We start from the raw sequence: 14,425 nt of genomic DNA, 5'->3' as shown, positions 1-14,425 counted from the left end.
GGGTAAAAATAATTTCGAAAAAAACGCGTCCCCGGGTGGGCTTGAACCACCAACCTTTCGGTTAACAGCCGAACGCGCTAACCGATTGCGCCACGGAGACATCTATACGTCTTTAGGCGAAAAATAAAAATCAAATTAGTTAGATAAATATATCCGGTGCGCGCAGCCGGACATATAACTCGAAACCCAGATCAACCCACATATAGTCCGTCTGCGCAACGGCTCCCAAAAGCTTGTTCTGATATATCGCAGTTTTACAGGGATTTCTGCATCCATGTTGGATTGGCTAGAATCTTACGCAGTCTGTAACTAAACATTTACTCACTCAACAAATCACGTAATCCTTTTAATGAAAGGTTGGAAAGAGAGTTCAAAGTCCTAAAGGATCAGTTTAAATTTTATGATTGTCTCCTATCTGACCAGGAAAGCTCGCTGGGGGAATTTCTTGTATGTAGAAATAAATGTGTCACTGTGACAATCTGAAAACCGTGAACACTAGAAATATTTATAAAATGTTTATACCGTGTTTAAGTAACAAGACGCCCATGAATACGTATCCGTGGGACGCACAAAAAGTTTTAACACAAATTGTCCAGTTGCAGTGAACTTCAACTACGGGTAAACTTCGGAAAATGGCGAGAGAGGAAGATAAATCTGTATTTTAACTTCAAGTTGTTTGTTACAAAAACTCTTTTTATTAATGTTACTAAATTTGCAAATGCAAAGAACGAAACCCTATTAGGGGTTATCAGGATACGGGATATTTTGGTTAAAAATTATACGGATAAGGGATATTTGGGGGGGGAAATTTAGAGAAACGGGATATATTTTTTTAATTAGGCACGCAGTGCGTACGTGTGGAAGTGCAGTGACTTGACAATGTTTTTTCCATAACTGTCAACTGAGCTGCGTTTTGTTTTTTAGGAGATTCAAGTTGTCTTTGCGCAATATGTAGCTCTAATAGTACACGATATTGTTTTGGTATCGTAAATCATTACAGTGCTATGGTAGGTGTCTTTGCTAAATACCCTCTGAGAAGACAGTACCAATACCAGAAAGATTGACAAAAATATAACGAAATCGAGAAACATTGGCTTCACGTCTGACATGTTGATCATTTTTTAGTTCCCTTACAACTTCTTTTTCACCACAAGCTTAAGCGCGTGCACCGAGCTTCTGAAGGCTTTCCAGGGCAAAAAGTTCACTGAAGTTAAAGGAGCAGTGTCATGCGATGGCATGCGCAGTATTTTTCACACGCAGAGATTTTAACAGACGTTATTTTTTTGCTTTTTCTGTTTAAGTCTAGACTAAATACGGCTTTAGAAAAGCACTAAAATGCATATTTATCAATTATCGGCGATCTGGAGTCCAAGAAATAAAATCGAACACAAATATGATGCCATGTTTGTTTTCAGCGTGACAGCTGAATTCAGTGAAGTGTGACCGGGAACACTGTCGGCGCTTCAAGCACTCACACATAAATACTTTTTTTCTCTGCGATAAACCAGACATGTTATCAAGATTAACATGCCATTTCAAAACTGAAAGAGAATGCATTTATTTCCAAGAGACGACTTTGAAGTCCTAAGACGATAAGCAGCGAAAATATTCAGCCGTGTTTTACTCACCACTTGCGGTTTTATAATTCGTGCAACAAATAAACACAACCAGTGCATCCAGTTCGTCTCATCTAAATGCAGCTTTTTCTTCAAAATATTCAAATAGACATTTTAGAGCGAAGATAGTAACTGCGTTATCAACAAACGATGATGTGGTGGTCTCTAACATTTAAGCGACTCGCTAGAAATGGAATACGAAGATGGACTTCTATCCTTGGAAATAGTGAAACAGCTTGCGCTTCGATTACACCATACGTCGAATTTCTCATGAATTCACGTCTTAAAAAGTTTCTCTTCATTGTAGATGCTGTATTGGTATTTTTTCTGCTCCTCTTTTGCTTTCCTGAGGAGACTGAATCACTATTTGTCCGCTTCCAGCTCGATGGCCGCCACGACTCGGCATGGTACAGATGGTAACACACCAAGAAAAAAGGAGCAAAGAACAACGAAGATATAGTGAATTTGTTTGTGAACGCCACAGGATATGTGGTTCACTAAAGTGACCACGGATGGCTTTGGTTGCGTAAGATATTCACACCCAACACACTCCTTTGAAAAAGTTAGCAAACTTTTTCAAAAATTTTGGCATGCTCATCCTGTCCAGCGGGGTTAGTATCTGGATGGGAGACCTCAAAATATGCGACTTGCTGTCAGGAACATACGATTTAACTCTCAAAAATGCGAACTAAGCAAGGTACAGAGTTTGTTAGCCTGCTTTATGCAAAACAAATATTGAAGCAAAAGTAAATAAATATTGATATACAGTTTTTAAGACGCGCAGAAGGAAGTTTTTAGGAAGTGTCGATCGAGAATAAAACAATTTGCCATCAGCAACAAAATTTGCGAGATGAAAACATCATAAATTTCGTGCCGCGAATATAACAAGTTACCATCAGCGAAAAACATTTTGGGAGATTTTTGCTACGTTCAATTTTTCTATAGTCCCTTTGGTTGAACAAGTAAATTAAAATAGCAAAATCGAAAGTGACATCGATTTTAGCGGCCGCCTGTGCTCAAGTCACCTTGCGCGTTAATACTAACAACTGACGAAACAAAGGATACATTTGTGACAAAATGATGGCCAGACAGTAAGACACGGGGTTTTTGTTAATTTTTTTTTTTCGTTCAAGTGTTGTGAAGTTCGACAAGATATGTACGTTGAGTAGTCAACTGAAGTAAAGCTCGTTCGAATGGAGTAGTACTCTTTGAAGGGGCATAACTTAGCGAAGCCCCCGTGACCACGATGGTAATAAGATTCAACTCCGTTTTTGGACTTTGGACATGCGTCCCTGCTATCATCCATTGACTGTGAACTCAAAATGCATGAAATGGCATCTTAGAGGTACGTATCTCAATTTTTTTTTTCCGAGGGACGCCCCTACAGACCCGCGCGGGAGGTGCTCGTGGGCGCGGCGCGGCGCGGCTACGTCGGTGCTAAAAGCCTTTTAATTGACAGGGCTGGAATCTCTGCATAATCCTTTTCTTTTATCTGAGGTACGCTATCAGCGACGTGAACAAAATTGTGGTTGAACAATTTCCTTTTTGTCGATAACAATCTTCTCGTCTTCTTCAAATAGTAAGTAAATAAGTAAGTAAGTAAATACTGAGTAAGGAAGTAAGGAAGTAAGTAAGTAAGTAAGTAAGTAAAAGGTTTATTTCACAACACTTCCACATGGTGGCTCTTCGTTTGTGAAAAAACTAATTATCTAAATTAAAAATTTATAATCTACAAAATATTATTAAAAACATGTATACATCTATACACTATCCTAAGACTACAAAACTAAAACTAAAAATTGAAATTAACATTTAAACGACTTGTGTTTTGAGATTCTGGAACAAATACTTCCTGGTGGCCTTTGCAAATGTATGGTAATCAGTTAATTGTCTAACACTGTCTGGAAGAGAATTAAAATATCTGGCGGCCATCGATTTAAAGGTATCTGTTTCCCTGGGAACGGACAACCGTGGAGCATCTGATGATCGGAGATTGTAAGAACATGATCTTTGAAATTCAAGTTGTAAGTGTTTTGGCCAGCCCTCATAATATAAAGATTTATGTGTCATCTTAAGTAATCTCAATTCAATTCTTTCACGTATTGGAAGGCAGTTCAGATTTTTGACATCACTCGATTTAGTGTGGTGTCTAAGAACGAATGCAGCACAAGTGTTTTGGACTCGCTGTAAGCGTTTGATTTGATATTCAGGGAGGGGATCGAAAATTGTATTACAGTAGTCCAACTTAGACAGCACTAAACATTCGGCCAACTGTTTCCTAACTTAAAACGGAGCAAGATGACGTATCTTTCTCAACACAGCTAAGACGCCATAGCAGGAGGAGAATAGTTTTCTAACATGTTCTTTCCAATCTAAGTGCGAGTCCAAGTGAACGCCTAATAACTTGGTGACATTCACTCGCTCTAACCTAGGCCTTTCCATTATATTTGATGTCAATTTCTTTCCTGTCTAAAGAGTGGTAACGAGACATCTGGGGTGTAGAGACCAGCATCCATTTAGTTTTCGTAGCATTAAGAGCCAAGTTCGATTCATTCGAATATTCTCCAAGACGATTAAGGTTGTGGTTTATGTCAGTAGTTGCTCCTGAGAGATCAGATACTTTCGTATGGATGTACAAGGTAATGTCATCCGCAAATTGGAAGCACTGACAGTTGACATTGTTCTGAAGGTCTGCTACGTACAAATAGTCTAAAATGATATCTTTCGAAAACAAGGCGCTTTTAGTTTTGTTGTCGCATTGCTAAAAACTTGATTAGAAAAAGGATAGTACTGAAAAATGATCAAATCATTTTTGTTGTCCCTCGTACGGCTAAAAAAGAAATTACAACCGCGAAACTCAGAATGTGCAAATCTGGAGCCCTTGAAGGATTCACGTTGAAGGTGGACCAGAACGGTTGGTTTTTTTTTACAGTTAGTAAACAGGGTGTAATAATAATGTATTAATTTTCTTCACCTTCAAGATGTTGCCAACACATCTTGCTGACTAATTTGTACTCTTCGAAAGAGGACTTGCGACCAGCTTTTTAATGTCAGTATCTCTTGACTGTACAAAACGAGTTTGTTTTTCTTTCATGTAAAATAATAAAGATGAAAAGTTGAACTCTTGTACTGCCTTTTTTCCGCTGGCTTTGTTTCTTTTCGGAAACGATCGCAGGCAAATATCGACGCAGACGGGGGTTATTGCGCGATACCTGTCCACCACGTGACGTAAAGTAGCCAATAAAATCGCGCGAGAAAATTAGTCTTTTCTCCAGAGGTGGCTATTGAATTTCAAAAGATTGTAACGGCAAACCATTCAACTCCCCGAAGGAGTCTGGGCAGTGCCTGACAAAACATTGGTAAAACAAAAAAGCCTTGCATTGTGTGGCCAAATGGTTAGGGTGCTTGCCTTGAGATCTGGATATTCCGGGTTCAAGCCCCGCTCTGACCACTCGTTGAATTTTGTTCCTGATAGTCCCTGGTTCAACTTCCCAGTTGCACTTGCACAACTGGCACTGGTTTGCCACGGCCAGTTGGGATTCTTCTTCTGTTCCGTCTTTTCAGTCGTTAATTGTGTTTCATTGGCCCTGATAAGGGAGCGGTCAAAATAAGGGCGCGTTCGATTGACCCTATTCCAGAATAAGAATACGTGGAGTAATGATTTAAACCGGTATGTCTGGCGTTTTGAAGCAAAAAGGGTAATAAAGACAAGACAATAAAGATATGTTTAAACTAGCAATTTAGCAGGTGTTTGACACTTTTAATGTGAATCTCCGTAAAAATGAAGGATTTCTAACTTCTATGCCATGTAATCCTATTCCGGATTCGCACCATAAGTATGTATTGTATTGTATTTTATTGAAGATTAACATTTTTTAAGCTTTCATTGCTTTAATTTAACATTTGCTTTATTGAACGCTTTATTACTCGGGCTTCCTTAGGAAGCCAGAGTCTAAAAATGCAAACGGTTCGTCGTCGTCTTTAATCTTCAATCATGATACTCCTAAAACAGTAATGGCTATACTACGTATGTTTGTCCTATCAATCAATCGCGACATTACTTACGTATGGTTAGTTGAAGTTTTCCCTTCCCCAACCCTCTGTGGGCTCTTCGGCTCGCTTGTGTGACTAAAGCGGGCGGCTCGACTGACTTAAAAGGGACTACTAGCAGTCAAAACGACGAGATGAACTGAGTCATATGCGAGAAGACTAGAAATGGTTCTTACGTTACCTTTAGGCCTGAAGAATCAACTGAAATGTCAATTCCTTGTATAATCTTCACCTTTTTTGGTATGGTACGTATCGGAGCGACATTTATGCCCGCGCTGACGAAGTATTTGGACAAGAAAGAAAAAAGGATCTAGTAGCAGTACCTCTACACATCGCGCCAGATCGTCATACCTTGACGATTTAATAAGCCCAAGATTTCGACCCGTCCGTCGCTTCCCCGTGACGCGGTTGGTCCTTCGCTGCTTCAGATACCTTCCCCCGGTTGGCAATGAGGGAGGGAAATGTCGCCCCCTAGACCACATGAGACAGATCCCTTCTAACACTCAGCTTAGCTCCGCCCTTGTCGATTTAGCGTAAGATTTCGATAGCTTTAATATTGTTTAAAAAATTCATTGTGAAAAACCAAATTCATACTTTTCAAATATTTTCAGTTGTAAGACCACGAAGTGTCTCTTGAAAACCATTTTGGTGCTTTTCGAAGTCGTTGTGGGAGTGACTATGGACAAGTACCTGACCGATTGTTGAAGGTTTTGTCCAAGTGCAGATACCATGCTCAGCCCACTCTTACCTATGCAGACTCTTTTATTTTGACACTGTGTAAGTCGCTAAAAGATTTTAGAGGCCATGGATATACGAAGAAATCAGCTTTCCGCTTAATTTAAGACGCCGAAACTTTCGAGAAGAGAGTGTAAGGTAGCCGTAAAGGAAGGGTCACATCTCACTCGGTTTGCCAGGCCTTAGAAAGAACGAGGCAAACCAAGGCACTTGTTACCAAGTCATTTTTTCGTGATTTTTTAAAATAAAGCGTGATTCCAGTGTTCTCTTTAAAATGTACTCATCATAAACACCTACTAAGAGAATTTAACCTTGGACACTGCCTCAGTCAAAAATTTTTTTCTGGCTACGGTCCTGTTTGCTGAACGCCAAGAGAGCGCGAGCGAAGTCGAAACTTGCATCTTCATTGTAACTTTTCCCCCCAACATTCCTTAATTTCTTTACCAAAATTGGGGTTTTAATAAAAAAGAACAACAGCAACAAATAATGTTGGCGTCTTTTATTTACCCTGTATCTTGCTGAGACACGAAAGTAATAACCGTCCTAAAATTGTCCGCCACGGCAAGAAGTAACCTACAATAGATTATTTTAGATGAACGTATATATAGTCTTACCCATTAACTGTTTAATTAAACTCATTTAAACCGAAGTAATATTGGAAAATATATTAAATGTTATAGTGCCATAAAAAATTTACGGTTACTTCACATATCACAGTCTGGACAAATTTTGCATTAAGATATATTTTGAAGGAAAAAAAGAAAAGAAAAACGGTATAAAATACTTTTTTCAGAAACGCTTTGTATGTATGATCTGAATCAAATGAAGGCGCAATGAAATAAACCCGGCGAAAAAGCCAGTTATTAGCTTAAGCTTTTCAAAAGATTGCAAGAAACGACGTTATGTTTGGTTTGAGGTTTGCTTTGAGTGGTCTATAAAATGCACCGAGAAGTTTTGGCTCATAGCTAATGGTAGTGTTCGAAAAAAGCACCTTTGTTACGATAATATGGGCACCTCAAAGAGATGCTGTTGGGATAAATCAACCTTTGATGTATCCATGGGAATAACCCTATGGCAGTTTGGGTCTAGGGAAAGCGGTTACCAACAAAAACGTCCTTGCCCGTGGGCAAACGTTATTTACCCATAGGTAAAAGGCTAGTGTAACCACAGCTGTTAAAATAATCACCAATAACGTCACCAATAAATAACTTTCGTTCTCGCTAAGTCTACAGTTGGTATATTGGTATACAGCACATACTGACGAAGAGATCAACTATAAGCTTCTAGTCTCTCTACCGCTAATGTATGTACAAAACGTTCGAAAAATCACTTCGAAAACTAAACCGGCCGCAAAATAATTTATCGTGAGCGTTTTCATTAAAATTTCTAAAGCGTTTTCGCTAGCTGTGGAGCGTTTACAAAACGCCGCGTTTGAAACTGTTTTCAAAATTCTCCACTCTAGTCGGCGTTTTCAGTGGTTTTAGTGTAAATGACTGGCAGAAACGCTTGAAAAAGTTGCCGTTTTCAAACGATAATTCCAACCATCCGGTACATGGACATGAATAAAATTATTCAAACTTCTATTCAACAGCTCAAATTGTTTCAATAACCGCAAAAGGTCATTCGCTTGGAAATCATAATCTCAAACAAAAGGAATCAACAAAAAAGTTCCAAAAGACAACGCACCATTACTTTAATCTACATATTCCCTGATGATAGGCGCAATATGTAATTCGGTAGTTTTAGCAACGGCACAAAACAAAAATATTATTGGTTAAAAGTGGAAAAATAACCGAGCTGCACGTGCGGCATGCACTTTAGTGCATTTCTCTACTGCAATCTGCAAACCAACAACGAATCTTTGCCGCATGACGTCATTGTTTACTTTCTTCTCGTAAACATACGATTTTGTCAATAGAAAGCATCACGCTGTCGACAAATTGACTTCAAAAGGTAAAAGACTGTGTTCAACTTAGTTAAATGTCCAATTTTGGGCCTTTCAACTTTGATAACGAGCGAGTTATTAGTCATCAAAAACTGGTAAATTGTTGAGTGGCAAAAGCGCCGATGAACCCATACATTCTTGTTAAAATTCGAATTTTCAAAGTGACGTTATTTAGAGATTATCTGGTAAATTGCGCTTAAAGTTTCAGAGATAGTTCATTATGCAGTGGACTTTCAATATTCAGTAATAATTTTTGGACTGATAGATTAGAAACGACGAGCCTATGCTTACGAGACAAAAATGTAACTAAAGATTCCCCTATCTTAACGCGAGGTCTAAAGCAGTGAATCACCCTTCACTCCAAGGGGTTAGTTTAACGAGAACCTGCAAATGCCTAAATGCCCGTTTAAACGGTTTCAACAGTTGACCAAAATGCGTTCAACAAAAGTTGAACGGATGTTGGTCGCAAAAACAAAGTTGTGTGGAGGCCGTTCAAACGTTTCCAATATTGCGCCAACAAAAGAACCAACACTTTCGCGAAATTTGTTTTCGAGGAACTAAGAACTAGAAACCAAACTCTCTCGTCCAGGTAAGGTAAGCGCTTTCCGAGCCAATGACCCAACACGCCGGTGCTTATACCCGGTTTCCATAGAATTAAGCGACTAGGAGTATTTTTTAACTCCCCCCTGGATGGGATGCTAGTCCATCGCAGGGTTACCCCCAGCATTACGCCGGTACCCATTTATACACCTGGGTGGAGAGAGGCACCGTGAGAGTAAAGTGTCTTGCCCAAGAACACAACACAATGTCCCCGGCCAGGACCCGAACCCGGACCACTCGCTCCGGAGTCGAGCACACTAACCATGAGGCCATCGCGCCTCCTACTCGTCCAACCAATTCTCAGACAAACTACGCCATATTGACTTTCGCGGCCTGATGTGAGCATGCGTGTATTCGACAATTGTTGGACAGAGTGTGCAGACGGCTTCAATACCATTCAACATTTTCGAGAACAAAGGAAAAATTGAATCGATGTTGAGTGAAAGTTTAAACCGATAACGGATTTGAACTTGATGCAACACGCTTTCAACAATGTTGGACGACCCGCTCAAACGCACCGAACACTTGGTTCAACGAAGTGTTGAATGCATGTAATGAAGCAGATGTGGAAACCGTATAAACGGGCCTTAAGTTGCGTATGCAACTACGATGATCTTTGCTATTAACCTCTATTTCTGTCCATTTTGCGGTTCATACAATAGACCACTTTCGAATTCTCACGGCTGGACTGGATCTAGCATAATTTGCCCACATTAGCCTCCATTTCATGCTAGATCCAGTCCAACCGTTAGAATACAAAACTGGCCTATTTATATGACATTTCATATATTCCAAAATCATTTATTCACCTCTTACGCCATATTACTTGAACTTGCAATTGAGTATAGCTTTCATCTGGCTTGATAGCTCAGTTAGCAATCGCACGATCGCGGGTTCGAATCCCGGCCAAGCCCGTATTTTTCCAAGGTTGCGAGCAAGTGCTTACGTTGCATATCCAACTATGATTATGTCTCTAACTTTCATTTCAGAAGTGATAACTGGCCAAGATTCCCTCTCTTTTCTTTCGCGTTGACGAGTTCGGGAAAAGAGGCCTCTGCCATGGGTCGAACTCACTCGATCCAACAGCCGTCCACACCCTTGGATAGCACTCTTCAAATCCGCATGCCCCGTGATATGTTTGCTGGCTGTGACTTGAGCCCGCTGTGTGTGTCCCGCGCATTCCGTTGCAGTGATTCCGCTGTTAAGTGAGCACACACAACATGAAGCATCACGTGAGGATTCGGTCGCTAAGAAACCGCCGCGCCTGCTCAACACATTGAGTTTCGACCCATGGCAGAGGTTTTTTTTCTTCGTACTCGTCAGCTCAGTGAACGCAAAAGAAAAGGGACCTCTGCTAGCAGGGAATGGCCAAGAATACATAACGTGACTACCATGGAAGAATCGTGAGGGAGCACAGTTGTATTCTGAAGGGACGTTTTCGTTGAAGTTGCCGTTGCCAAAACTTCCTATTACAGCGAGTTGGTCAAACAAAATAAAAATAAAACGAGAGAGAAAAATTCCTAAAGACTACTTTGCAATACTTTAGAAACCATGAACCCAAAAGGGCTGTGGTGAAAAAAAAAAAAAAAATTCAGAACATTGCAGGAAAACACCACGTTACTGTTAAAACTTTGCCATAACAACTGTGTTGGGGCAACACTAGCCTACAACGTAAGCCCAACACTGTGGCAAAGGAGAGGTGCTCCACTGATTCCCATCCATCCAACACAGATGTAGGTACCATAGTTGACCAGGTATTGCATGTGCCACTTTGCACTGGCATCATCGCCATCCGGTTGAGACTTCCTTCCCTTTTTACCCTTAAAATGAAACAGGAAAGTGTTACGCGTGATTTGTAGCTAATTGGTGAGACGCGACACGATGATGACGATTCCATACAATACACACACGCCTCAGAGTTATTTTCCGTTGTAGGGCCGATTGCAAGTCCCTTTAGGAGTGAAACACCAAGGAAGCCTGGGTCCCCTAAGCGTTACTACTAGTAGTAATCAAGGATTATTGAACGGCGCGCTCGTCAGTCGAAAGATTTTTAAAAGTAGCTAGGCTAAGGGAAGGTTTTTAGGTGACGGATACAAAATGCGAAAAGGGGTTATTTGTTCGAGAAATTCTTTGGCCATCGCAGATCTAGTTTAATGGTAAATATATACAAGATTTGTACTGTAACAACAGCAAGGGTAATTGAATACCATAGGAACTGGTAATATTACAAATGCTATCAAGACGATGAAAACACCATGGGATCTAGTAATACAAGTTGCAACTGCAACTACATTCATTCATTGATTAAAATAACCATGAAAGAAAGCTGAACACAACGTTGTGATCAGAGCAAAACTGAGGTATAAAAATTTGCTGATTATGAAAGGGATGAAAGTAACTGTAACTGTGTTGCCCTTGTAGTCGTCCAGAGCAATGCATTACTATAAATGAAGCTTTCAGAAATGCCGTTTACATTCAGTGAGTGATTTATCCGGTGGATAGCTTTATCCACCTTTTGAACAACTGGGACCAGAGAAACAAATGCTATGGAGAATCCCAACTGACAGGAGGCAAAACGGTTGAATTCAAATCTGTTGTGGCACCGGCATCTCCGGATCTCAAGGTAAGCACCCTTACCACTGGCCCTACGCACATGACGACGATGATGATGATAACTAAAGGATTTATATCTGTTTTGAAAGATGCGCAGAAGTGCGCTAAAAAGCAAACGACCACAAACGAATTAGGGAAGAACATTACAACATAACGAAGGAGAAAGAACATTACAGTCGAGCCATGTCACGTGTGACCAGTATCCACGAGACTGAAATGAACATCCGAATTCCTCTTTGGAGCTTCCGAGATGTGAATGGAGTCTTGAAGATTTTTCCGAAAGTTGGCACGTAAAATAAACAATAACTGGACAATTATTCATCAAACGGTTGAAAGAGTTTTCACTTTTCACTTTTCAAACACCGTTTATTTTATAATAAAACGAAAGTTCATAGCTAACTATTTGCGATATATCAAGGAACTATGCACAGGAAATTCAGAATCTCAGGAGCAAAGTTCAAAAATGGGATGCAGATATGAATACTCAGTTCAACTTTCAAAACTACTGGTTACGTGTGACGCAGTTTGACTGTAAATGTTGAACAGCCACGCCCTACACTCACTTCCCCTACACGATAAGTAACGATCTAAGACAACACAATTTAATGAAAAAGAGAATAGCTTTCATGTGTTTTCAAGTTTGGTGTTTTCAAGTTTTCAAGTTCTTTGTACTTAGCACCCTCATTGTAACACTTAGTATCTCTCACCTTTGAAGAATAGACTGGCGGAAGTTTGAAGGAAGGTCCGTAATATCTTATGCTCTGATCACCTTTAATTTTCTCGAGATCAAAACACTCCAAATCCAAAAGGCGGATGAAGTAACCCAACAAGCTTTTGAGGACAATCTTGCACACCAATCTCGTCAATATTACCAGGGTATATCCTTTAAGAAAATAATCATTTTGATAATTGACTGTTGTTAGTGCTTGGTATCCATTTACCAACGATTTCGACAACCTCCTTCCCAGGGTCTCTCTTTTCTGCCTCCTCGACGACAATGTAGGAAGAGAAGAGAGACCATGGGAACGAGGTTGCGATTTCAAACGATTTCATTGTTTTTGCAATCCTCTTCGTGGTTATTAAGGGCGTTCGCACCCAAAACGTTCCCAAGTACAGATTTTTTTTTAACTTTCCACGCAGAAAGGTAATGATCTACTTTTGCCAATAAGGCAAAAAAATGGGGGGGGGGGGGGGGGGGTCACCGTGCTCGTTTTCGAGATCATAAGGTGCACTTTAAGAAGATTGCGTTATTTTTAGACGATCTTAGCTTACAACTGTCAGCAATAAAAAGCTACATTAGTGAAATTTAGGTCAGGTAAACGTACTCAATTCAACATAACTAATACAACTAAACAAACTTTTGCAGCTGATGTCTTTTTCTGAGGTGAAATAGACCTTGAAAAACGATACATATTAGTCTAAGAAAGAAAACTTCGGTCGCACGAGAGCATAAAAGGCAAAATATTTGTAACTTCTCACGTTCAGATTTTTTTTTGTTTGTTGTTAAAATGGACAAAATCAAGATTCAAGGAAGTGATCTACGGAAAGAAAAATGGGGTCACCGAGCATTCAAGAGAGTAAAATCGCTGCGAAGTTCTCAAAGCCATTGTCTATTCGCACTATCACTCCATTGCGTGACATTTCCGAGAAGACCTGGGTCCACAGCTATCCCATGATGCCACATGTTTTCACGTTCCATTCTTGTGGAAAATGTTTGCACCTTTAGCACCGTGTTTACCTTCGTGGTCTGCGATGCATGACGTGTGCGTGTCCTTAAAAGCAAAATCTCTCGCTTTAAAACAAGACTAATAATAATTATTTGCTTTGCCTCAGCAAAGCTACATGTATTTTCTGCAGTGACAGGCTACAATGCCCCCACCTCCTACCTCCACTTCGCCCCAACTTGTATACTTATTTCATAGGTTGTTTCCGAACACTTACCAACTAAAAGACGTCCAATGGATACCCAGATCAAAGTGAAGGAAGAAACACCGTCTGCAACAAGAGGCATCCCATCAAATCACATAAAGGATTTCAATGCCAAAGGTAAAATAATAATTATTGGAATCACGACTTTAAAAATAAACTGACGTACCAATGTCAAGATCCATGACTGCTTTATAAACTGGTGACTTTTTTGTCGACGTAGCTCTGCCAATTACAAAGCCGACTGTGACACAAACCATGGATACCTAGAACAAAGCAACAATCTCTAAAATAGTAGTTTTTATGCAAGTGACACATCTGTGAGATAAGAGAACTTGAAACTATCCAAACAAATAAAGTGGAAATCCAATCAAAATGTTGGTTGTTGACAATAGGGGAAAACTGGAGTACCCAGAGATAGACCGCTAGTGGAACCGACAAACTCAACGCACATACGGGGTGTTCCAAGATTTATTTAAACTGGAGCTTGCCGCATTGGAAGGAACAAAGTACGCTCACGAATGAGCCAGATCTACTTCTCCAAAATGGTATTTTAGACCATTACATGATAGCATGTTTTAGTAATCAACAACCCAGTGATGTGAGCTTAACTTTGAATGAAGACTCTTACAAGTCTCAGCATATCCTTGCTGGGTGGAATACAAAGAATACCAATATTGACAAATTACCGTTTCGACCAATGAGTTTGTTCGTGGCTCAGGACGTGGGTGAAGAAACAACAACAGAAGTGAATAAACTACGGCTTGAAGAATGACTAAGGAAGAAAACAGAGGAAACAAAAACAGAGTTAAAAGTAAGATTACCAGTTTCTACAAATTTTACACTCAGTAAACAAAGGAAAGGAACTTTATTTATTTGTCTAGTAGATTTAGCGCTGGAGCACTAAATGGGGACACTGTAAAGTGAAATTAACAATTAA

The 14,425-nt window shown here is 40.0% G+C and overlaps 1 protein-coding gene and 1 non-coding gene across 2 annotated transcripts in view; both read right to left on the bottom strand.

The window, feature by feature from the left end:
* Nucleotides 1–26: 26 nt before the first annotated feature.
* On the bottom strand, nt 27–100 carry Trnan-guu (transfer RNA asparagine (anticodon GUU)). The gene has a single exon. It is a non-coding gene; the product is annotated as a tRNA-Asn (tRNA).
* Nucleotides 101–6,885: 6,785 nt separating this feature from the next.
* The window catches only part of LOC138016052 (sphingosine-1-phosphate phosphatase 2-like), a 19,951-nt gene continuing 12,411 nt past the window's right edge, over nt 6,886–14,425 (bottom strand). The window contains exons 9-13 of the mRNA XM_068863213.1: nt 14,175–14,260; nt 13,655–13,751; nt 13,501–13,554; nt 12,267–12,442; nt 6,886–10,766 (exon numbers count right to left, since the gene is read on the bottom strand). Of these exons, the coding sequence (XP_068719314.1) occupies nt 10,611–10,766; nt 12,267–12,442; nt 13,501–13,554; nt 13,655–13,751; nt 14,175–14,260 (569 nt within the window). The 3' untranslated portion in view covers nt 6,886–10,610. The remainder of the gene's footprint in view (nt 10,767–12,266; nt 12,443–13,500; nt 13,555–13,654; nt 13,752–14,174; nt 14,261–14,425) is intronic.

The sequence above is a fragment of the Montipora capricornis genome, chromosome 9 (genome assembly GCF_036669925.1).
Source record: "Montipora capricornis isolate CH-2021 chromosome 9, ASM3666992v2, whole genome shotgun sequence".
In the NCBI taxonomy this organism is placed as follows: domain Eukaryota; kingdom Metazoa; phylum Cnidaria; class Anthozoa; order Scleractinia; family Acroporidae; genus Montipora; species Montipora capricornis.
Note: the sequence above shows the minus strand (reverse complement) of the source record. Positions and strands in the feature narration are given on the sequence as shown.